The 25,192-nt window shown below is 38.5% G+C and overlaps 1 protein-coding gene across 12 annotated transcripts in view; it reads right to left on the reverse strand.

The window, feature by feature from the left end:
- LOC129749546 (muscle LIM protein 1) overlaps positions 1 to 25,192 on the reverse strand; it is a 74,761-nt gene that overhangs the window by 24,730 nt on the left and 24,839 nt on the right. For 10 of the 12 annotated variants that reach the window (XR_008738079.1, XM_055744538.1, XM_055744542.1 and 7 more), the window contains exons 2-3: positions 17,945 to 18,159; positions 12,711 to 12,873 (exon numbers count right to left, since the gene is read on the reverse strand). Coding sequence is in view for 11 of the 12 variants with exons in the window: in XM_055744538.1 (XP_055600513.1) it covers positions 12,711 to 12,873; positions 17,945 to 18,059 (278 nt within the window). In the remaining variant the exon portion in view is untranslated. Of the gene's footprint in view, positions 1 to 1,357; positions 1,439 to 12,710; positions 12,874 to 17,944; positions 18,160 to 25,192 lie in introns of those variants that run through there. The other 2 variants (XM_055744547.1, XM_055744545.1) reach the window with 2 other exon arrangements.

Below are 25,192 nucleotides of genomic sequence, written 5' to 3' on the forward strand. Positions count from 1 at the left end.
GATGTTTTTTTTCTTGGTGAATTGGGAAGGAAGGCGTAAAATGCGATCGTGCTCTCGAGAGAAGTTTTCAAGTCTCTTTGTTTTCTCTATAAGATAGAGATACGCAAATCATAGAGCGGCAGTGTTGCCAGAGGCTCTCGAAAACACGAACACATTTTCACGATCGTCTTTCATGGAATACTCTCTCTCACTCTATCTAGCAAATGAATTCGTATTAGTCACAGTTGGATTTCCGAAAAAATAAACTTTCTCTTTTTTGGGTGTTGTTGTTTTTATTAAAAATCTGATTTCGATCCTTTGTGTTACAAATATGCAAATTGCCAAAACAATCTTAAAGTATCAAATCCACAAGCCACCTACAAACTAAACGAATATAGGTATTTCTGGTATAATTGTTGGTGATGCCTCAAATCATCATCGTTGTGTGCGTGGTGATTCTCATACACGGTTCCCTCTCGCTTTTTGCTGAGATGAACCTCGCTTAAGCCATCTTTCACTTGATGAGTGTTTATGTATGAGTATGAGTAAGTTTTTAATTTTTAAACTCTCTTCTAGCTTTAAGGAAACTACAACCATTTTTGTCGTGAAGAAATCCTGCCTTCTAGCTTTCTTGCGCGTGTGTGTGTTTGTATGATTTCTGTTTTCTTATTTAAACGCCCTAGGGTAACTGCGCATACATACGCGCACTAAAATTACAACAATCTCTCACTTGAAAAATATTTGAGGAAAACACTTTCTAGCGATAGTAGTAGTACATATGACATGTGTGTTTGCACGTGACAATTATATGGTAGAAAAAACACGAAAAACCAAAAAACAAACTCTCGTCATATATACTCCAACAACGAGCTCTTTTTAGCTTTTTTTTCGCTTCCTTGCTATCTCTTTGTTGCTGCCTCGCTACTTGATAAGTAATTAATAATCGTCTATATACTCTTTTTTTTCTTTCTTTAAAAAACGATATACAATACAATAAATGTGTGTGTGCGATAGTGTCTCGTGTTGTCAAACGGTAGTTATTTTCTCGAAACGTAATGAAGGTATCATCTATACATATATACTCTCTCTCTTTCTCTCGTTGATCTTTCCTCTAGTTAGGTTTAGTATGTTTGGATAATTCTTATCATCATCATCATCTTCTTCTTCGGCTCTTCTACATTTACAATAACAATAGTAATTATAATATTGAAATAGAAAGAGAATCTTCTGCTCTTGTACAAAAATTCCCTAATACAAATAGGTAGTAAGTGTAGTGTGTACGTAAATAAATAATAAAAATAACTTTTCGGGGACAAGGGATTTACAGAAACGAAAAAAAAACGAAACTGGACACGATACTTGTGTTTGTTGTTGTTGATTTCTTTTTTTTTGGTTGGATTTTTTGTTTAATTATGCGGTTGCTCTAGTCACAACACTGGCAGTATGGTGAATTTACTTGCTGGAATGTGATGGTATATATAGATTTTTTTAATTGTTTGGTGAGTTATTTTTTTTTGGTTTTGTTTTTTTTTTAATTTAAATTATATATAGTAGCATTTGCAGTAGTGGTTGGTGGTGGTTGTTGTAGTGGCGTAATTTGGAAGTGGTGGTTGGTGGTTTTGGCAGTGGTGTCGCATTTTTTTTATATTGGTTTATATGAAACAAGAAAATGGGAAACAGAAAAATGGAGAAATCAGCAATCAGCATGCATTCGAGAAATGGTTTTACATATTTATGTCATTTAAAATAGTTTTCCTATTGTAGTTTGATGGAAGTGCTCGATTGGTAATACAAGTTTGTGGGGAATGTTCATTTTTTATGGATTTATAGTTTTTTTTTCAAAATAATCTCGTGCTTATAAAAACTATTTAGCATTAAAAGACGCAGCCCGTAGCGTACGGGATAGTATACTTTCCTAATAAGTATTTAAGAAGTGAGTTGTAGCGTTTTTTTGTGCGTTTTTCCATCAAGCGTTAAAAGAAAGTGCTCTAAGGGATTTTTGTGGCAACATGTAAGAAAGCGGACATGACTCAATTGTATTATGAGGCAAGATTCTAATTGGTGCACGTCGACAAGAAACTCCCATCGACGTGGGAGTAAATCCAGGGTCGACTAGAAATCATCGGCGGGTGGTAAAGTCCGAAACTTTTGCAAAAAATTGTAAAGTTAGTCAGTCAGTCAAGGCGCACCTAGCCTGAGCTAAGAAAGTTATTTAGAGCACTCGGTGCGTTAAGTTTTAGGCTATTTTGGCCAGTTACGATGTTGCTAATAGAACATTACTTTGGTAATACTTCGCACATCTAGAACAGGGGGTGCGAATGGTGGATAATGTGTAACTCGAGACCCCATACAGCCAACTAGTTTTAAGTGGGAGTTCAAGTAGGCGTTGCCTTGTAAGGACGTCAAAACTTTCGCTCCGATAAAACAGTTTTCCCAGAAGTAAGAAAGTGGAATAAAAATAGATTAAAAGAACTGTTCGAAAGCAAAAAACCAACCCTCGGTACGCTACTGGATATGAAACATAACCAAAGCTCTCTACGCTACTCAGTCGGCCTGGAAGAGCAACGAAGAGCATTGCAGTCTGACATGTTCGGCATTGACCTATGTGAGTGAACGCGACTGAGAGGAGAGTAATCGATTGGCGCCGATGAGAAAACATCGCACATCGGTCTGGCGACGCCACCCCAAACCAGCAGCAATCACTCTACATAGAACCATCACCGTCAGCGTTTGTTGAGGCAATCCTCGCCTGGCCAGTTTATTTCACTAGTTTATAAGTTTACTGTTGTAATTTAAGTTCAATATATGTAGTGAGTTTATCTGTCGTGTGTGTTATTTGTTCGTGATAACCCGGAACTCCAACTAGGACCAGAAAAGAACCCGGAATATACATCGATTGTCCCGTTCAGCAACCCCCCGTCCGTTTCGATGTTGGATTGTTGAAAAACACTTCCCCGGCAGCTATCGGAAGGGAACCAGGAACAACAAAGGAAGGTATTTCGGCAACTCCCCAACAATTTAGAATGAATGTAACTACGAAGTTGTACATTGCTGTGAAGTGCGCTGTATCTTATGGAAAAATCTCGTGAATATTTCATACACCGGAAAAATGTGAGAAGAGGCTTCAGAAGTTCCGGTGCCAAATTTCCCAGAAGAAGAACTCGAGACCCCATACACCCAACCTCTTACAACTCCGATTCTTAACCTGACCATGGTGCTGGCTGGGGTACGAGCAACCTTAGGGGAGATCGGGTACCCAACCCAGTTGGGTGCTTTGGTCGCATGCATGAAGATCTTCACCGAAGATTGGTCAACTTGGCGATTACCGAGCAACCGGTCAGATGCAACACGGTATAAATAGACAAGGTAGGCTACTAACGCGAGTAAACAACTCGTTTGGATGTAAACAAGTGACGTCATTACTATCTTCAAATAGTGTGCCAGGCAAAAAGTTTTGCGCGCGTTAGATAATACTGCATACAACGAGTATCACTAGATGGATAGTAATGACGACATTATAAGGAAGATATCACCTTATTATATTGTACACCGTGAGATGCAATGCGACAACAGCCCCATCCACTGGCGTTCTTCTGTAACCAGTACGTTAACCTTACTACCTGATTTAGAGGGATTCTTAAGGAGGAGAAAGGACCGCCCTTAACCTTTCCGAACACGTCAGCAGCACAACGCGTAATGTCAACAGTGGAGTCTGGCACCAGATGGTGCTAAGATTGGCAAGGAACCGAAAAAGGCAAAAGAAGACATTTAGAGGCCGCTTCAATTCTCCAGTTCCAACTCCTCCTGCGGGTGAGCCGCCAGTGTTCCAGTGTATGGTCACCCAGCAGCAAAACCATCGATCAACCGAACCCGGTGAACTTTGGGCCTGGCGACGCATTGTGCAGCAGAACCTCAAGGTAGGACCATCCACTTTAGTAAGAGGGAAGGGCATTGTGTACCCTCCCAATTTGTTGAGTGTTTGGGGAGAATAAAGTGGGAAATCTATCTAAATTACTAAGGTGTTTCCTTGTTCCGAAAATTCTTAAGAGTGTGCCGATTCTGAGGCATGAGAGGGGATTTCTGCTGGATACACTTCTGCTTAAAGCTGTTTTTCTGTTAGATGATGGAACGGGTCGTAGGGTACAGGCTAAGGCTCTTCTGGATAGCGCCGCCGAATGCAATCTTTTTAGTATGCGATTGATGAGTAAATTGATGGTCAAGAGGAAGTCTAGCAATGTCTAACAAATGTCGATTTGGTACTGGGTGCAGAATCATTTTTTGAATTCTTCGTAGCGGGAAACCAGAATCATTTGGGAAACTAATGCTGGCCGACTCCGCTTTTGGTTGGGTAGTAGCAAGGCGATACGCAAGAAAAATTCCTTTCACATCTGCAGGAAGACTAGACGAGTTAGTGGCAAGGTTCTGGCGATGCGAGGAAATTGAATCCAAACAAAATTATTCTCCCGAGGAAGCGAAGTGTTAGGCACATTTCGTTAGTACTACTACATGTTCCCCATTCGGTCAATATATCGTATCTTTGCCCAAAACTGAGTCGGTGAATGAAAGGTGGAGCGAAATTGAAATTAAACGAATGTTGGCTAGGGATGCCAATTTCAATCAACAGTATTCCAATTTTCTCCAAGAATGTGAATCGTTGGGTCATATGAGACGTCTTACCTTAGAAAAAATGAACGAACCCAACAGAATTTACCTCTCCCACCACCCTGTTGTGAAGGAGGCCAGCTCAACTACCAAATTACGGATCGTATTCGAAGCGTCGGCAAAAACACCTTCTAAATTTTTCCTAAACGATGATCATTTGGTTGGGCCAATCATCTAAGAAGACTTGCGCTCCATCATTCTTCGAAGACGAACTCGCCAGGTGATGATCGTGGCTGACATCGAGAAAATGTTATGGCCGATAGAAGTCGGCCCAGATGACCGACGGCTGCAATGCATTTTATGGCGACCAAATCCGAATGTTCCACTAGCAGTTTTCAAACTGCCACAACAATTCTCAACACTTCAACAGGGTCAATTTGTTACAGTACCTTTTGAGGGCCACGCCCTGACCAACTCCTGTATTGGTCCGATTCCGACCGGAAACCGGGACTTTCCTTCCGGGATCTCGGCTAGTGCATATTTGGGGTTTTCCCTGAGCTCATTTTCCTTTGGTTAAGCGAGCCGCCCTAAGGCCTAATAAAGGGAGTTCCTGTAAGCCGGTGGTAGGTTTCAAACTAACACAATTTTACGCAAGGTCGCCGTGTTCAGGGAGTCTAGTATGATGTTTAGAGGCGCCGAAAATGCTCACTTTGGACTTTGGATATGCAGCGATAAAATGACTCTGCCAGGGCGACATCTCGAGTGCGATCAAAAGGCAGGTACATCACGCATACGTAAAGTTTTCGATTGCCAAGATCGGTTCCACACAAGTTCCAAGACTTGCCAGTGGTATTCTTCCTATTACGGGGAGTACAACGTAATCTGGTCCAAATACTTGACTCGAGATGACTCCGTGAAAGCGACGACGTTCTAGCAGGAACAAGAACTGACGAGCACATAGTCTGCTAGACAGGATATTATACCCCCGACATTCTGGCTGTACATGGTGATTGAACGCTCGCTCGGACGCTGGAAAGGAAGAAACCATCGGGTGAAGGAAAACGGTCAGGAGGGCCATACTTGCTCACAGGCTGGAGAACCCCTAGATGAACTCATGGCCGGGACGACTAATGACGTCGACGGGAATAAGCGCAACTGCGTCGGAAGAAAATAGCGGTCTCCTTCGGATCTGAAACGTTGCGTCCCGGTGATGTAAGCCAAATGCTTCGCAGAGCCACCCAAGAACCGTTGTAGGGAACTGCTATTCACAAACGTGAAATTTGCCTTCCGTAGGGCAATAAATTGAGCTAGGGTGCTCAATTAAAAAAAAATTAGCTAGCCAGGGATAACGAAGACAACCCCAAACTTCGCTAAATCCCTCAAACCGAGGAAAGCCCCCGGTCTCGAATTGTTCCGGTGGTCACTACAAAGAAACGTGATGAACCTGTCTAACCTCATGAAGACCCGTAGGCGTACTGGACAATTTTTTTATTGGCTTTAGCTGGAAGGCTGCAGGAGAAAGTGACTCAAAGGAGAATCCAGATGCACACTGAAAGCGAAGGTAGACTTTCCGGGAAAGGTCGTAGGACCGCAATTGCTATCCTGCTCTTTCATCGAGACAGCAGACAGTGTCTGGCTGACAAAAAGGAGACAGAGATCCTTTCTTCGCGGTAGTCACTTTGAATGTAAGAAACGTCTTCAACAGCGTCAGTTGGGCAAATTGACATCTGCTTCGCCGTGTTGAGTATGTCAGGTTTAAGCGATTCACATACATTTTCATCAAATGTAGTTCGCCGCATTGAATCGCATTCGCCGTTTCGCATCGCATCGGATTCACTAAATGTTATTTATTTATTTTATTTACATAGTATTCCGTCTCACGACATAACTTGACGAACATAATTCCTATAATTCACTCGGTCCATGGCAACCGTTCTCCAATTTCTCGGGCACCCCACGTTCGCTAAATATGTCATCGACTTAACATATGGGGATTTTTTTTATTATCTGACAATTTGCGCCGGGGGTCTTCAGATTTTCCCCAAAATTGAAAATTTGGTTCATTTTTGCGACTTAAAAACACGTGTATTTTTTCAGATTTCTAACATTTTTATTTCTTGAGTTAGCTTCGGTTAGATTTTTTTGTAAATAAAAAATAACCATTTTTCAAAGCTTCATAACTCTCTTGTTTCTCAACGGAAATTAAAAAATAGCACATCAAAATGCATTGAAATTTTATCAGCTTTCCAAATACAATAGTTGAAAAAAAAATAAATAATGACCTTCAACATAAAAAATTGGAAATAAACTTTAAATGGCGTCTAAAAGTACCGTCTGCACTACCGAATATTTTGCAAAAAATACCATTGTATAGCTCGATTCATGATGCAACTTTCATCTGAAGACACCAAAGTGGGCCATTAGCACCTTGAAGAGTAATGAAAGAAATAATGACAATAAATCTCTTTTTTTGCATCGAAAACAAACAATGGTGGAACAACTGCACTCACATATGGAGATAGCAAGCACTTCTAACAACATAGAAACAAAAGAACTTACCAAAGCAGGTAAAAAACACTACTTTTTCGTGCTTTGTAGAGTGTTTGCAGCAAAACTGACTTTAAATTTTAACCAAAATTTTGAGTATCGTATTGTTTAAGTGATATAACTAATAATGGGAATGTTGCTTTTACAACCTGGCCATATACTATATAACTTATTAATTTTTCGATCAAAGATCATTGTGAAGCATAATCAATGCCAATAGTAGAAGGTTCAGTCCCTGTGTTAGGGATCACACAAATGTGATTAAAAATGAAATATAGACGTGCTTTACATAGTTTTTATATCGGGAGCTAAGTACTGGACACCAAAATGTAGAAATAATCGAAGAGCTCAGTATTGCCAGCCCAGGCTGTAAAAAGCATCATTCCCATTGTAGGTAATATGGCATTGAAAATATGATACTTTTACCGTATTCGTTTTCTCTATTCGCCCAGTTTTGAGATTTACCATACTAGAACGAACATAATTCGTCGTCAGTGTTTTGCTACCACGATCGCTCACATACGAATCTGCAGTGTTCCACCGTCCATTTTAAATCAAATCTGGGGAATTACGGATGCAAAACTTAGCGCATAAACTTCTATAAATGACAGTAAAATGTGCATAACTTGTTGTGACCTGGTGCAAAACTGGGTATAAACAAATACGTTGTTAGATTTTTGGATATAACATGAAGTCAATTAAGCTGCAACAATCTACCGCCCCTTCTTTCATAACAGTCCCATATACAAAAATAAGCAAGCGAGACAATCAGCTTTTTCTGTTTTGGAATATATTTTTAAATTGTGACCACCACTTTCAGCATAAACAAAAATCGTTTCTAGGTTGTCATAAATAATAAATCGTTAGGCCTGAAATTTTCGAAATTGGGTTATTGGTAAGGTCGAGAGCACCATTTTTATTCATTACGGGACTGTTAATCGACCATATTTGAAACCTTTTTCAAATCTACTCGCATAACAGTCCCATACAGAATATTTTTTTCTCACCAAGCTACTTTCTAAGACTTAAATTTGATCATTTTTGAACTTTTAAATGCAATTGTCAGAAAAAGAAACTTACTTTTGCCAAAAAATATCATGAATTCCACACTGTAAGTTGAATCTTTTTACGATTTTTAATTGCATTCCTAAGAAAGTCAGACCTGCCTTCGAAAACTAGTGTGCGTCAGTCGATATCAAGTGAGTTAAAAAAATGTTTTAATGATTCAAAGCAATAAACCAAAGACTATTTCGCCGAAAGAAACATTGAAAAGTAACCAAATCCGTGGTATTTCACATATGGGACTGTTATTCGGGTATATTTCATATAGGACAGCCACGAATTGATTTTTTTTTTCGAAATTTCTAGAACAAAACCTCTTTTTTTAGTCTTTTATTTTGAAGCCTTATGTTGACCTAAAATGACGAAAATTCATATGGGACTGTTATGCGAGTAAGGGCAGTCTGAAAAGGACGAAAAAATAGTGTTTTTTACCAGCTTTGATAAGTTCTTTTGTTTCCATGTTGTTAGAAGTGCTTGCTATCTCCATATGTGAGTGCAGTTGTTCGACCATTGTTTGTTTTCGATGCAAAAAAAGAGATTTATTGTTATTATTTCTTTCATAACTCTTCAAGGTGTTAATGGCCCACTTTGGTGTCTTCAGATGAAAGTTGCATCATGAATCGAGCTATACAATGGTATTTTTTGCAAAATATTCGGTGGTGCAGACGGTACTTTTAGACGCCATTTAATGTTTATTTCCAATTTTTTATGTTGAAGGTCATTATTTATTTTTTTTTTCAACTATTGTATTTGGAAAGCTGATAAAATTTCAATGCATTTTGATGTGCTATTTTTTAATTTCCGTTGAGAAACAACAGAGTTATGAAGCTTTGAAAAATGGTTATTTTTTATTTACAAAAAAATCTAACCGAAGCTAACTCAAAAAATAAAAATGTTAGAAATCTGAAAAAATACATATGTTTTTAAGTCGCAAAAATGAACCAAATTTTCAATTATGGGGAAAATCTGAAGACCCCCGGCGCAAACCCGTCAGATAATAAAAAAAATCCCCATATGTCATCGACTTAACATGATCATAGCCCAAACGGGTACTTAAAATTAGACCACGCAATATTGAGTCCAAACGCGTTTTTAAATACCAGGGGTCGACAACAAGGTAGGTTTTAAGAGCCATGTCGTGTAAGCGAGTGAGAGAGCTGCAATGGCCACGGCAACACTAACACGGATGACGACGAACTCCTCAATAATCTGGAGTAGCAGGAGGAGGATACTCGAGGGCAGATCTTGAGACGTTGGAGGAGAATTCGGGCCTTGAGTCGTGCAGAGGAGAGGTACGTCTCGCGTCAGCTCGGATCTCGTGTCCTTATAGCAGAGATCAGCCCTCAAGTCGAGCGGGGACCTCGGGTCATTACGAGGAGATGTCGGTTCTAACGAATCAAGGATCGATATCTCTGATAGGAGACATTCAGGCCTCAAGAAAGGTATTGCTGAAATGGGGATTCATCCATGATAATGCCTTGGAGCGCACTAGCGCGAGAATCTCCCACCGTTAAAGGATAGTTCAACGGCAGTTTGAGGTGGGTCTGAGGCCTCAGGTGAACTTCCATTATTGGTGCATCTGAGTAGTGTGCATTCGGTCTCTTGATCGAAGCTACAAAGTTAAAGCATCATCTTCGGCGTAGTGGAGGTCATGGGTGCGCTGCGAACGGATGTAGGATACCCCACCGCCAGGAAGTATTCGAGTAGTGCCGCATTCTACGGGGGATACTTTAGGGATAAGACAATACCTTCTTCGTAACGGACCTCTTAGGTTAGGGGTAAACCACTGTCGAAGGATACTCATGCGCAGAGAGTTTCATCTATGCCGGGCGAGCCTGTCGAGTCGGAGTAGGATGTCGTCACTGTCGGGAAACATCCGAGTCGTAGCGTTCAAAGTTCCAAATGTGTGCCGTGACAGGCACAAGTTTAGGACAGGCTTCTCTCGATCTGACACATGACGGGCAGAAAAAGCCAAAAATCCTAGGGTTACCAAAGGGATACAAGAAGACCGGACAACGATCGAAGTTGACTGATCACATCGACGGGGGGCTGTCGTGCGTTCGACCTCACGGTTTGAAGCTACAAAGATAATGCAACATCTTCTGCGTAGTGGATGCCGTGGGTACGCCGCGTTCGTACGTAGGATGCTCAGCCTTCGGGGAGTATCTGAGTAGTGCGGTTCCCAACGATCAAAGATGTGGGGTTAAGATTTTTCCTTCTCCGCAGTGGAAATCGTTAGGAAAGGGTTATTCCACGATCGAGGAATACATAAATGTGACAAGCCTCGAATATTGGGGATAAGAGATCGGGCTTCCAGTCGTTAGAGGAGAGGTCAGGCCTCGAGTCTTCAGGAAAAGAGGTTTGTGTGGTCAACCCCGAGTCTTTACGATAAGGGGTCAGATCTCGAGTCGCAAGAGAAGAGATCAAGCCTATAATCAACAAGAGGGGGGGTATATGTGTTTACCTCGAGTCATTACGAGGAGAGGTCAGATCTCGAGTCGCTACAGAAGAGATCGGGCCCTGAGTCGTGCAGGAGAGTGGAATGTGTACGTCAACCTCGAGTCGATGCGAGGAGGGTTTGATCTCGAGTCGTAAGATGAGAGTTCAGGCCTCAAGTCGCGAAGAGGAGAGGTTTACGCGGAACCCTCGAGTCATTGCGAGGATAAGACTTTACATTCTCTCAGTGGAGATCGTTGGGAAAGGGTTATTCCACGATCGGGAAATACCCACGGCTAAATTCGAGTCGGAGTAGGATGACGTATTCGTCGGGAATCAACCGAGTCGTTGCGTTAAGTCCCGCGGCAAGGGGCGAACCTCGAATCTTGGAGATAAGAGGTCGGGCTTCGAGTCGTTAGTGGAGAGGTCAGGCCTCGAACCTTCAGGCGGAGAGGTTTGTGTGATTAACCCCGAGTCTTTATGATAAGGGGTCGGGTCTCGAGTCGTAAAAGGAGAGATTAGGCCCTAAATCAACAAGAGGAGGGATACTAGTGGTCACCTCGAGTCAATACGAGAAGAGGTCAGATCTCAAGTCGTTAGAGGAGAGATCGGGCCTTAAATCGTGCAGGGAAGAGGTAAACCTCGAGTCGATCGAGTAGGGAGCGGATCTTGAGTCTTTAGAGAAGAGATCAGGCCTCAAGTCGCAAAGAGGAGAGGTTTGTGTGGGAATCTCGAGTCATTGCGAGGAGATGTCGGTTCTCAAGTCGTTAAAGGAGAGATCAGGCGTCGAGTCGTAAGGATGAGAGGTTTTGCTGAAAGTGGTCTCGTTAATTAGTGTTGCCTTGGAGTATAGTGTGCTAAACAGTTAGGGGTGGGAAACAGGTCTGCGGCCTCAGGTGGAGTTTAGGGAGTAGGGGGTACACACGGAGTATATCATGAGTCTTCTCATTGTATCCATGGACCTAGAGTTGCAAACTTTGGTACACGGTGGCTCGCCGTGCCTTGGAATGCAATCTATTAACGAGGATTTACCACCCAAGCTACTAACTAATGAAACGAAATTCGACCAGCAATGCCTTCCAAAAGACCTGGAGTCAACATCCAAACAGATGCAGCTTCATGCACGAAACCGTTTTCTACCACGTCTTTCGGTTTGAAAATAAAGCGCATCTTTCGTAATATTGAATCTTTTCCATGGCACACACAGCACTTTCTGGTCATAATTGAAGCTCAACTTCTGGAAAGGTTAATGCCGTAATTGCGTATGAATTGATCCTTCTATAAACATCTTCTGAAGGGTCCTTGAGTCATGCAACTGATGCTTATAGAAGCCTGTACTTCTTTGAAGAGTCTGGTGTAATAGAAATAGATTTTCAAATATCGTTCAAATATCGTATATTCAGAAAGATACTAACCAGAGAACTAATCAGATAAATTCATTTCGTCGCATGGATTTATCACGAGTTCAGGTAACCCACATTGAACCCTGTAAAGCCACTTTTCTTCACTTGACTTCGAATGTGAATAAATTCTCTAATTGGTAATCCTCAAACTTTTACCCTAAAATTGGATTTATTATGAAATTTATTAGAAAATGGTGTTTTAAAATTTCATGTCGGGTGCTGCGTTAAGTTTTTTTTTCATTATAAGGATAAAGCTTCACATAGTCCCTTGAACTTCCACAGTATTACCAATCACACTTCAATCATCTTAAACTAAAGTCTGTCTAAAAAAATAGTGTTTTAAAAAAATCTGAATAAAGTTCCAACTGATATTCTCAAAATGTGGTGTAGATGGAGGTGGGAACGAAACAATATCTATTTTATAATTTTTTTTTTAATTTAAGCAATTTATCGATATTGAAAGTGGCTAAGGAAAGGCCCTGAAACAGGAACAAATGTCCAGCTCGACTCTTAAAAAACAAAGACGAAAAACGAAAAACGGTTGCCAGAATTCTAGCTTTGGCTTTGATTTTGTCTGGACAAAACGTCTGAATTTCTTTCTTTGGGGGAGCTGTCTTCCCACAAAATAGCTTTTTTAGAAAAAAAAGGTCTTAAAGGAAGACTATAGAAGAGGACACTCACCTTTCTTCCTGGAACTGGGCGCCGGTGTCCATGGACAGGCAGCCAGCACCGCCACCGAATCCGTAGCCCTTCGGTCCGTACTTGCGTCCGTGGCAGTTTTTGCAGTACAGCTCGTTTTCGTGCTCTGCGCAGTTGGTCGAGTCGAGCATCTTGCCGCACATTCCTGTGGAGAATTTGGAGAAGAAAAATCGGGGAAAATGTTAATTTGATGGTGGCTCCAGAGAGTGATTCTACAATTTTTGCACAAAATCAATACACTCATATTTAAAATTCATCAATCGGGGTGTTTTCCCCGTTAAATAAGAAAAATTGTTCAGATCGCGTAACGCGATCTGTACAACGCAACATCCATTGGATTGCGTAAGTCTATTTTGATCGATTGATTGATGGTTTCTGCACTCGATACTGAGAGCAAACGAGACAGCCGCCACGGTTAAAATTAGAAAAACCGGTGTTTATGTGTCTTGTGGCTGTTGCTGCCACAAGCGAATTAGGTGTTAAAACTAAACTAGAACACAACCAAAGCGGCGAGGAAGAGTACAAGGGGTACGGCAAAAGGGGGATGCGAGCATGCTGGCCAAAATAAATCTGCCACATTGTTTACAGAGTGGTTTTTCGTCAAGTAATTCGAGGCGCGTTGAAAATGTAAACAACGACTGCGGCCTGTAATTTGTGGTACGATCGGGTGTAGGTGTTAAGGTAAACACTTTTTCCTCCTCATATTAATCCGTGAATTATCATGCTTTTGCACTCGGTACTGCATCTCGAGGTGGACTTGAGATTGGACGGATGTCTGGAAAAAAACACATCCAAAAAACGTTAAGCAAACGATGAGAAATGCAAGGCGCCGCTGTTTCCTGTCATATTTAGGATTTAGGCAGGGTACTTAAGTATTTTGAAGTCATGTCAAACAAGCCGGTTGCGAATTCCTAGGAAATGCAGTGCTCTTCCAAAAAAGAATGCAAAAAACCTTACTTTAACGTCCAATTAAAAAAAATGCATCGATAAAGTCGTACGTAGGCGGACCGGTTTCTTTATATTTTTGCTTTATCTGGCACGCTGCCATTAAAATGGATGCCACCAGTTAGTTTTCGATGCGTCTTTCTTCGATTGGTTTTTCGGGTGCCAACAATTAAGTGACCTCATTTTGGGACGCTTTTCAACCGGCCCCTTTCGCGTTTGGTTGCTGAGGGAATAAGGTAGGTCAAATGGATATGATCAAAAACCAAAATTGAAGATTTTTCTAACCAAATTATATGATAGTAGCGCCTCAAGGCTGAACGATTATTAAGCAAGTTTGAATATCAATATCGTTTACGTATGACAGGGGATAAGTTAACTTTATTCAAAACAATCCGGTCTATACGGATTATACTTTAAACTGATCAATTTTCGGTTATCAAATTTCATATTACCACAACTAGAGTAAATCTCTTAACTCTTAATTCTCCTGAAATATTTTTCAATATAGGCAGGAAAAATGTTGGTTAGGATTAATGAAAATTTATTTATTTTTCTTTATTCAAAATCGAAGTTTGAATAAAACATATTGCAAGCTAAATGAACATACTCTCTGATGGAATAATGTTTGACAAAAATTAATCATTGTTTCTTTGCACGAAATGCACTAGCTTGAACGTAAATCGCAAAGATATATTTAAAGATATGTAAGTAAAAATGTTATTTCAAAATCTTGAAATATCTATTTTTCCGAAAGCTCGCAAACAAACACCCTTGCTGATGATATCAAAGCGTTTAGAAGCAGTAGGTTGATTTATGTGACAGTTCTACATTCTTCCTCAGAAAATTTATAGTTGTAATTTTTGTTGTAGTTTGAACATCAAATTTATTTTGATGTTTAAAAAAGTGTCGTTTTCCAACAAAATGCCAGTCTAGGACAAAAAGCTAGAAACCCAATCAAATGGTAATGTTTGAAGGAAAGAAATAAAGAGGAAAAGTGAGAGGGCCTAGAGAAATGAATGAAGGCAGTTTTTTTTGTAGTTCAAATTACATAAGCCTAATGTTAAAAAATTTAGCCCCTTAATTTATGCAGCATCATGATCCATCTTTCGATTTTAATTTTTGTTCGGCCGTTACACACGAACTTTCTTAGTTTATTAATTACTAGCACTTGTAAATGTTATGAAGGTGTTTTGTATCCTTTATGATCAAGAAAACTCGTTAAAACCGTCAAAATAGACACCGATCAATGTTACCCCAAAACGTCAAATTCTAAACAAAGACGAAATCGATTTTTAAAAATTATTGAAAAAAGTGATCAATCCTACCCCGTTTTAAGGTACTCTCTTTTAGCGTGATAGCAGAGGCATATTCTAGGATGTCGTATTCTTCCCTTTTCCAATGATTCAGTTTATTTTAATGTGAATATTTATTCTGTAATTGTTATGTATATTTGGCCATGGGCCATGGCCGCTATATTTTTTTTATCTATTTATTTTTCTTACTCATATGATGATTATGGGCTTGACCCAGTTGAAATATTTAACTGTAGACTTCCATGAGCTGAGATCCGGCTACTTCAATGATAATCGACGGCCATGGGCTAAAACCGAACTAACGTTCGATTCATTCAATTATTTGAAAATGAATTTATCATAACATTCACTATTCGCTCTTCCTGGCTATCCAAAACCACTTTTAATAGCTTTTTTCCAGAATCTTTAAATAGCGGTCGAATTCCCTCTGGGGTCCCAATTTTGGAACTTGTTGTAATGCCTGGCTCCGTTCCTCCTTCCAACTAGAGGAGGAACGCCAAAAAACACTAGCCTGGATCGCCAATGTGCAGTCCCGGATCAGGAACCTATTGAGGTTACAATCCAGACAAATTCAAACGACTTGAATCGAAACAAAGAAAAATCACGATCGTAATGACATATGGAACGTTTTGTGAATTTTTAAATCATTAGGCATCGAATTCTTCAATTCCCCCGAATTTTTCACATCCTCCTTTTAATTATTTTTAGGGTCAAAAAATATTTAATTTCAGAGCATTGAAGAATCCCTTTATCATGTCCGATAGAGCTAAAATTTTGCACAGGTCTGTTCATTCATTATTCGGAAATAAACAACATGGGTCGATCGGCTTAGCCATACTTAAGAAGCAACAGGCAAGGTGAGACCCTTGTTTCAGAGATTATGTTATTGTCATCATATGCCATTATTAATTTTTTGTGCATTGTCATCAAATCCGAAATTTTGATATTTCAAAACTTAGTTTATGATCATCCCAAAAAGCTTCCACTTCTTTTGAATTTGATGGCATCAATGTGTTCAACGTAAACTTTAACTAAAAATTCACTTATTCCGTCGTAAAATTTTGCCATTACGCCAAAACGCCATGTTGAAAAGCATCCAAAAACTTGAGTTTTATTTCTCAACCATAAAAGTATCAATGTTAAACAAAACCACTATACAAACAGCACTGGGCCAATTCATGAACACTTAGGTTTGGATTTAGTAGAACCCCTTTTATCTGAAGTAATCTAGGGACGGACCGCCACCTTGGAAAAAAAGGAAAATGAATGATAACAGACAATAATCCATAAGTAAAACAACAATTCTTAGAAGTTTTCAGCCGTCATTTGAACCCGAGTTCGACATTTGTATAATCCGGTGGCCGATGACCTACTTGTAATGGTGGATTTTTTTTAAATTGGCCACTTTTGTTCCCACTGTAGTTTTCGATAAACCATTAAACATTTTGCCTAAACATTATTCCACTAAAAAACTAACTTCCACTATTCACAGGGCCATAATTTCGGTTATGAATGAATTCATTAACTGTTTCTCCACAAAATTTTCGGGACAGAAGCCTAAGTTTGGTCGTGAAAAACAAAAATTGCTCTATTGTGAGTTGCTGATATTATGCCCATTAAGTTCTTTTGAAAGGTTTATTTTATTCGGCAACAAAGTCAAAACTACCTTCAAAGTTTTTTCTTTAACCCACGATTTATGATTGTTCCCTAAATTTCAAACCTCACAAAGCGTAAATTTATTAAATACATTATCGTTTAGAGCTTTTCAAGGGATTTCAAGGTTGCCAAAGTTACAGAATAATCTTTAGCAGAGGTCGGCATTAAGACGCTATTCGCTAGTTAGTCCGCTACATTTTTATTTGTATATTTATTTTTAAACTTTATTTTTGGAAAACTTGCGGCTAAAGATTCTTTAGTTTCACAGAATTAGCTAATTTTTCTCAAAGAATCTTTGCCACAAAATACACAATTTAGAAATATTTTCAGATTCAAAACTTTTTAAAGAAATTTAATACAAATTCTCCCGATTTAAAATTTTTAAGTGAATATCATTTTTGGATTTCCATTTGTGAATTGTTGAAATATGATAGGAGTGGTAATGTTTATTGTTTTTTTAAACCGATTTCCTCTTGACTTTCCAATGAAACTTATAGAAATAGAATCTCAGAAAACCTTCAATGATTTTTTGGGTAAAATCACAGAAACATAAATATATTTTTAACATGAACAATGATTTTTTTCGGCAACCTTGGATATATTATGCATGAAAGATAAAATTTCATTTGATTTCTTTTATTTTGAATTTAGATTAGAATTTCACATGGCAGCACTTTGACACGATTGCTGATTAATTTCAATCCCAAAGATGTGCATTATGGTGGTCTGTGAGGTTGGTTTCAATATTTCTGAATATGTTTGAATTCGTTGCCTTAAATTTTTAAATGCAAATATTTACGCTTCAAAAATAGATCAGTGTCACAAAAAAATTTCGCCAAGGGTACTAAACCCTCACGCTAAGGATGCAAATGTCCTTCACAATCTCTTAAAGTAATTTGTATCCTCTCGAAGAACGATTCAATCTTATCTGATATTGATCCAGACTATATTTTATTGTATGCATTAGCAATTTTAGGAATAATTCTGAAAAAGGAGTCGAGCCGAGTCTTCAAATCTATATTTTTCATAAAAAAAAACAATTCAAAATTTCTGATATTAGTCTGCTTAAACTAAAAAAAAGTTAAATTATCAAATTACCGAAAAATGCTTTTTTTAAACCCTTCGTTAAGCCTTGATGGAAAGTTTATTGCCATAGGAGTTTTATTTTCAAATCTAGATTTTTTTACACAAAAACCCCAAAATTTCCACAACGACTATCGAAAGAAAATCAACAAATTGCGTAACATCACACAGACGAGGTGCCCCAATAGATAAATCGATTTAAAGATTGGTACTACTTACCGCACTTGAAGCATCCTTTGTGCCATTTGTGGCCTCCGGCGACTCGTTCCTCGGCCGCGTAGACCGACTTGCCGCACTTGGGGCACTTGGGGTTTTCGGCTGGCTTGAAAGGCATCTTTGAGGCTTTTTGAGATTTGTACTAACTTCCTTAAGCTTGGAACACTGGCTTATTAGCGATTAAGCACTTCTTTTTCGTTGTAGCTTAATACGGCGACCTAGATTGGGACAGATACGCACAACGACACACGCACACGATGATGATTACGTATTCAAATTCGGAGGGGTACAGAGAAAATTTTAGATTTTTGTTGGTTTTAACTTTTCACTGGGTTTGGAGTTTTTCTAAGTTCCTATTTTTCTCACGGGGTTTGGAAACGCTTCTTCTGGAGTGACCTTTTTGCTCGGTTTCGTGATCAGAGGACGGTGGCTGAAATGTTACTGGACGTACTAAACGAGGCAAATTTGGAAACACCGGGACTTTTACATTGCTCGATTACGACCGTTAGAGAGCACCGCGAAAATCGAACTGACTGGTAGGATCAGCAAATTTAATGTGCAAAGTTGACTAGCGCACGATGAATTCGACTAGTCAGGTTAGATAATCATCTAGGCGTTCAAAGTTAGACGAGATGGGCCAGAACGTGATGATGGGCCTCAGGGTTTAAGTCAGCTGCATTGGAGCGATGCAACTCGCCTAATAGATGCATCAGCTCAATTACATACCCTTCTGAGAGTGATCTCACAGAGGATGAACTAAGCCGAATTCTCCGGTGGGACATGCGCAAAATACATTCGCTCGAATTCGGCGAAAATGGGATGTCAACAAACGCACTGACAGCTGCTGTTGCTGTCAAACGATGCATTAATGCATTCAGCCGTAGTTCTAAAAATAAAAACATAAATTCAACTGACTGCACACTAGACATTAAGCGCCAGTAGCCAGTCCACTTCACGCCGGAGTCTTCTTCTATCGAATCAAAGCCAACGAAGCAGCTCGTAGTGTGTTGTATATACACCGAATCTTGCTGGCTCGTATGTACGCAAAAAAAAACGCCGTTTTTGCGCAATACGCAAGTCACGCGCGTTTTGGGCGCAAGAATGTTGCATCATTTGACGGCTCATTTGTGTGATCCTTCGGCCGGTTTTTACCCAATCTTGAACACCTGTTGCGATCAACGCGGCTATGCTGAACTTTTGCACGTTCTGGCAGATGAAACAGTTTTATGGGGTGATTTTCATAAAATTAATCTTCACTTTAAATGCGTGGATTAAAAAAACATCTTTCCTACTAGAAAATTGAAATTTTTAATCTTGCTTACGAATAGATGAACTCAACGTAATCTGACTAAGCCCATAATAAAAACCCTGTTAATTTGTCCATGGAAGAAAGCGAATTTCAGAGTAGCTTGTTTGGACAATTGATAGAATACTTTTTATTTGTATCACGAAACCTTGCCCAAAACACAAAGAAGTATACCGCAGCACCTATTCATTTTATGAATTTTATGACATGTAATCTTAAAATTGTGCACTGGGTTGAAAGCTTTATTCTAACACTTTTGGTTCTGAAAACTTACAACAATGAAACATTGGGAAAATTTAGACTTGAAATATCAAATTATGCTTAGCCGCAGATTTGAGAACCTGAAATTATACTTATCCTAATTGATATTTTCTCAGAAATTCATATCTGTGTTATTCGACCAAAACTACCCAGGACCTAGCTTTTTTTGTATGTCCCAGTTCTTGTAACATAGAATTTTGTGAAGAATTCGAGTAGGCGTTGACTCGCGCAGACGTCAAAAATTTTCACTCCGTTTCAAAGTCTTTCTAACTAAGGAAGAAAAAGGTTTAATAAAGGAAGAACCAGTATCGAATCTATTTGAAAATAACCGTAAAGGTGTACAAAATTGTGAAGTGTGTTGTAGCAAAAAAAAACTACAGGATGTGGGAAGAAACAAATAAGAATTTCCGGTAACAGTAGGTTCCGATATCAAAACAGCATCACCGCCTGGCTTCTGCCGACTTTAGATGTACGGTTCCAAATCAGCAAAGAATGCGTCCTGTTGACAATAACCAATCTTTTTTTTTAAATTATTTTAGACTTTTGAATTGTATTATTTTTAAATATACTTATTGCACATAAAGCACATGAAGCGTTTGGTGAGGAACTCCACGCTTTATTCCACCCCTTGTTCCAGAATCTTTTGCGCTATTTACCACACAGTTGGCTTGTCCGTAGTGATATCTTCAATGCGTATTTGAATGAAACAGAGATTACGTGGAAAATGGAAGTGAAAGACGTATTTTTTTTTATTTTCCAGGATCATTGCATGTTTTGGCCTTGCTTAGCTTTAGCTTAGCTTTATTGACTACTCATATCCAACTCAAATCATTGAACTCGAAATGCTTCATTCACAGATTTTCTTTTTTATTAAAAATATATTCTAGTAAAACTTCGTATTTTTTTCATTTGATTTCAAACTATACATTTCGGATTCCATGATCGCTGGCGTGGCTAAGCAGAACATGGTCCACGTCGCCAATGGTTGCTACTCCGTGATTAATCGAGGCCATCAATTTTGCACAAAGTCCAAAAAAATGGTGCTTGGGATAAGCAGCCATTCTCATTGTAGAAAACTGATGCTCTCCCTTTTTAATATGGTTTATATGTTTAATAACGGCGCCGGCCACGTCCTAGTAGTCTAAGAGGAAAGGGAAGGATTGTTAGTAAGATACTCTTTAAGTTCAACTAGCAACCTCTCGCTCTTGCATACTCAAAAAAAAAATTTGAAATAGTCAGAACCAAAGACAAGCTAGTATCACCAACTATGGAAAGATCATTACATGTTTTATCTATGTTGGTTAAAGAAAAAGAAGAAGAAGTCTTTGTAAGACAGATTTTTTGTACAGCACTATTCCATTTAACGAACTGAAAGGCTCCTTAACACATTAAATCATTTGAAAAGTACCTTTTCAGATGAAAAGATATTAAGAAGTGATCTGTTTGGCTCCCTTTAACATTATCAAATGGATCTTATCGATTTGAACAATTGCTTCATATTTCACTTGAACTGCGATCGATTTAAAAAAAAACTAAAATCAAATTTAAGCTTTGAACAAACAACGCTCGTAATTTCAGATCGATAGCTATAAAATTTACTTTCTAAAAAAAAGTTGTTGATCAAACAAGAACTTTATATGAAAGTTTTTTCTGGATAAATGGGAGAAACCACAATTCTTTCAGTTGTATCCGGTCAAACCCGACTGGAAATTTGAATTTCTGAGAATAATTTACATAACAAAAGTTGTAGCATTATAATAAAGTCAGGGTTTCTATTTTTTTCTGAGCATGTCCTACCATTAGAGTTTACAATAGACCACATAATGAGCGTTTAGAATTTAGAGTGTAGATGTCAAACGCACACATGGGATGAAAAAAGATAAACAAAAACCGAAGAAACGAAAACCGTATCAACAACGTAAGAAAACAATCGACGAAAGAAAACCTTTAGGCGGTAAGATTCACCATTGCACGTTAAATCAAAAGTGTCCGCAATCGTTTGGTGTCCCGGAGCTGTAGTCGCCGAACAAGGAGGACATTCCGGAGCTGTTTGATGAAAAGCTTCTAGGCAACGGATCGACCCTTTCATCCAATACCAATATTGTTAAGGTTTCATGCGATTTTAAGTCATTTACAACATTTTAAAGTTCAGCGGAAGCTGTTAGATTGAATTTTAAGATGGCGTCAGACAACGAAATTCGACTTCAACTCATGGTTTATTCCACGGGTCATTCACAACCTTTCTCTTTTCATTCAAGAATAGGGAAGAATGCCCTAAGTGGTAAATTCCTGAAAAAAAAAATTCATTCAAGAAGTCTGTCCTCATTTAGTCCATTAATGAATAACAATTCAGTAATGAGGAACTCATCCTAAGCGTGTAATTGGTTGGCTTGCAAGAGAAACGTTAAGTTTTAGCTTTTAATATGGCTCCCATTATAAAACTAATAAGCCATTTATCTGACAACAAAAATGCTATTTAGCATTGAGTTTACTAACGCCATTTTGGTTGCAAAGTTGAAGAGCACCAAATGGCAAAACCATATTGATGGATTCACAATGCAGGCATTTGAAAAAAAAAATCAGGCCTATTTTTCATCAATTTTAACATGATTGACCATCAGATTTGACGAGGCGCATTTATTTTAAGATACTATTTAATACACATTTTACCTAAAAAAAACTCCCAGAACTCTCAGAATCGATAAACCAAAAATTGCATACATGTTCAAAAATAGCTCAATAAAAGCTTTGGTGACCAAAACTTTAAAACATCATGATTTTGTCGAAATTGATCATGATGACGTTTCTAGGATAGGGCCAAATTGCCAGATTTTTGGCTTTATTGGATTTCTGGTGATGTTAAGGAATGCGCCTTAGTCCTTACGAAATTTTGCTGACCGTAATAAAGCTAAGATTGTTACTTGGATGACCTACCAAAGTGGACGCATTATACATACATAAATTTCATTTCTTTTTAAAGCGACGAAATCTCAAACCCATGCAACGTTATAGAAGTCGTGTGGAGAACATCTTTCAGATTTATGCTTATTTTGTCAGATTTAAGCTTTTCTATCAGATTAAACTTTCATGAAAACTCGAATTTTGCGAATCAGTTTTGTGTGGGCATTCAATTAAGTGTTTTGAGTAAGAATTTCAAAATTTAATGAACCCTTGAAACCAAAGGGGTATAAGTGCATAAAAGCTAATTAACTTTTAAGTTTTTGTGTTTGGTCATTTTCCATATATTTTCCGTTTTTTTTCCTTATTTCTATCAAACGAGAAAGTACTTAAATAATATTCCAAAAGTCTCAATAAATTACCAAATATAGTTTTGAATATGAAAAAACGTTTACCATTATAAACTTAAAATCGATCATTTCGTCACTTATACCCCTTTGGTTTTAAGGGCCTCATATTAAAAAATTTTAAATGTTTTCTTTCAATAATCCGGAATGATAATTTTTGAACATGGAAAAAAAACCATCTAATGAGGTTTCAAATGCAAAACCAAGATTCGAATCAGGATTTTGTCCCAATGATGAACAGAACTGAAAATCAAAATCTGGATTAAGATTTCACAATCCTATCACAGGCAATAAATTTTGATTTTTATAAAAAGTTGGAACCAGAACTTCGAAAATTATTCAAAGCTAAGCTTTCCAGATATTTTTCCACACTTATTCGGGCAGGGAAAATTCGGGCTATTTTATTTAAAAACCTTGCACAATCCAGGCATTCGATTTCAAAACTTTCAACCCAAAATCTGGGCAACATCCAGATAAATTTAGAAGCTATTCAAAATCATGAAGAAAAAAAAATCGAGAATTGTTTTTTTCTTCGAAACGCTGCAGCCAGTTTATTTGGATAAAATTCGTTCAAAAAATTGTTTTGGACGCAAAATATCTACATGACGCAATTCGAATTTTTCTTTCATTTTTCAAATAAAGTGAAAACATTCGGACAAAATCTGGCAACCTTATCTTATTGAAAATTCGATATTCGGGACTAAGAACTGTACCCTAATTTCATTCACCAACTATTTTGTGAATTGCTTTTGATAGCGATTTTCGAGTGCAGTTTTTAAATATATACCAACAAGTAAAAATAATTTTTGAAAAAAACTGTAGTAGAATTGTGGACCTGGGATAAGATTTCGAGGTTTTGGCCTTAGTTCAGAGTCAAGACTATTACTTTTGATACACTTTAGTCGTTCATTGGAATTTGATTAGGAATTTAAAATTTTGAGTTTAGAGAAGCACATTTTACGTGACATTTTTGGACTCTCATCGAGGAATTTAACCTCCAAACGGAGTTTAACCCAAAAATTATTCAAACAGTTAAAAAGCAGTATGGATGGAAGATGTTTCTAAATTTTCTGTTGAAATTTTCCGTCGTGTGTATATTTTGAATTCTGTAGGAACAAGACAGGAATTTCTTCTGTCAGTCGAAACCTTCCCTAATCTAATAATTTCAATACTTGACGAAGCCAAAGGACATTGCCCAGTTGGAATCCCTAACACACTCCTTCAAAAATGTGTAAAGGCGCTCAAAAAGCCCTTATTGATTCTGTTTACTGCCTCGATTCATGAAGCACTTTTTCTAAACTTGTGGAAGATTTAACTTATAGTGCCTATATATAAGAGCGGTTCTATGATCTCCATCGAAAACTATCGTGGTGTAGCAATCCTTTCAGCTATACCCAAACTTTTCGAAAGCATTGTCTATGACCAGATGTACTCTTGGATAGAAACAAAAATTTCAAATGTTCAAGTGTTCAACGTGGCTTCCTTAAAAGGCGCTCAACCGTAACGAATTTATCGTAGTTTGACTCAAGAGTCTCACAATGGATGATGGAACGTCTACAAGTCGATGCTTTGTGCTCCGTCATGTACAAAGTCTTCGATGTGATCAACATTGAAGCTCTTTTCTGTCGGTACTGTGCCAAAATGGAATAAATGGAATAAACGGCACTACAATGGATTCGCTCATAATCGAAAGAACGCAATTTACGTATTGCGTTTTTGAGATCGTGAGATCCAGGACTTTCTCGATCAACAGTGGTGTACCACAAGGGAGTCACTTGGGACCCCTTCTTACCATCACTGCACTGTTATGAACAAGTTTCCTGAAGTGCTGTCTGTGGTATTCGACACCCAAAAGATAGCATGACTCTGCAAAATGCTTTACACAGGTTCACGGAAGGCAGCAGCAGGCTTGAATTAAAAGTCAACGACTCTAAATGCAGTGTGGTTACTTTTTCTCGGAAAATGATTGGATTTGAATTTTTTTTTATTTGGAAGGGTGCCGTGCGCTATCCCGATTAGACAACCACTCGAGCATCGTCATCTACGAATATCGCCTGAGAAATTACTTGATTGTTGCACTAGACCATGGGTGGCCAAACCATGGCCCGCGGGCCACATGTGGCCCGCGTCTGTCTTTTTGTGGCCCGCGAAGCATTTTTCAGAATTGGATGTTTTCCTTCTACATCATTTAAAGAATCGACTATATCAAACAAAAGTGAGACATTTTCATATTCTTCAATTTTTACAATATTTTACATATTGTTTGTACTTTGCAATCACGTATTATGCAATAAATATTTGCTATTTAGTTGAATCATACAAATGTTATTGAAAGTGGCCTCCACTATTCTGGGAGCGTTGAGAGTCTTCAAGCGGAAA

The sequence above is a fragment of the Uranotaenia lowii genome, chromosome 2 (assembly GCF_029784155.1).
Source record: "Uranotaenia lowii strain MFRU-FL chromosome 2, ASM2978415v1, whole genome shotgun sequence".
In the NCBI taxonomy this organism is placed as follows: domain Eukaryota; kingdom Metazoa; phylum Arthropoda; class Insecta; order Diptera; family Culicidae; genus Uranotaenia; species Uranotaenia lowii.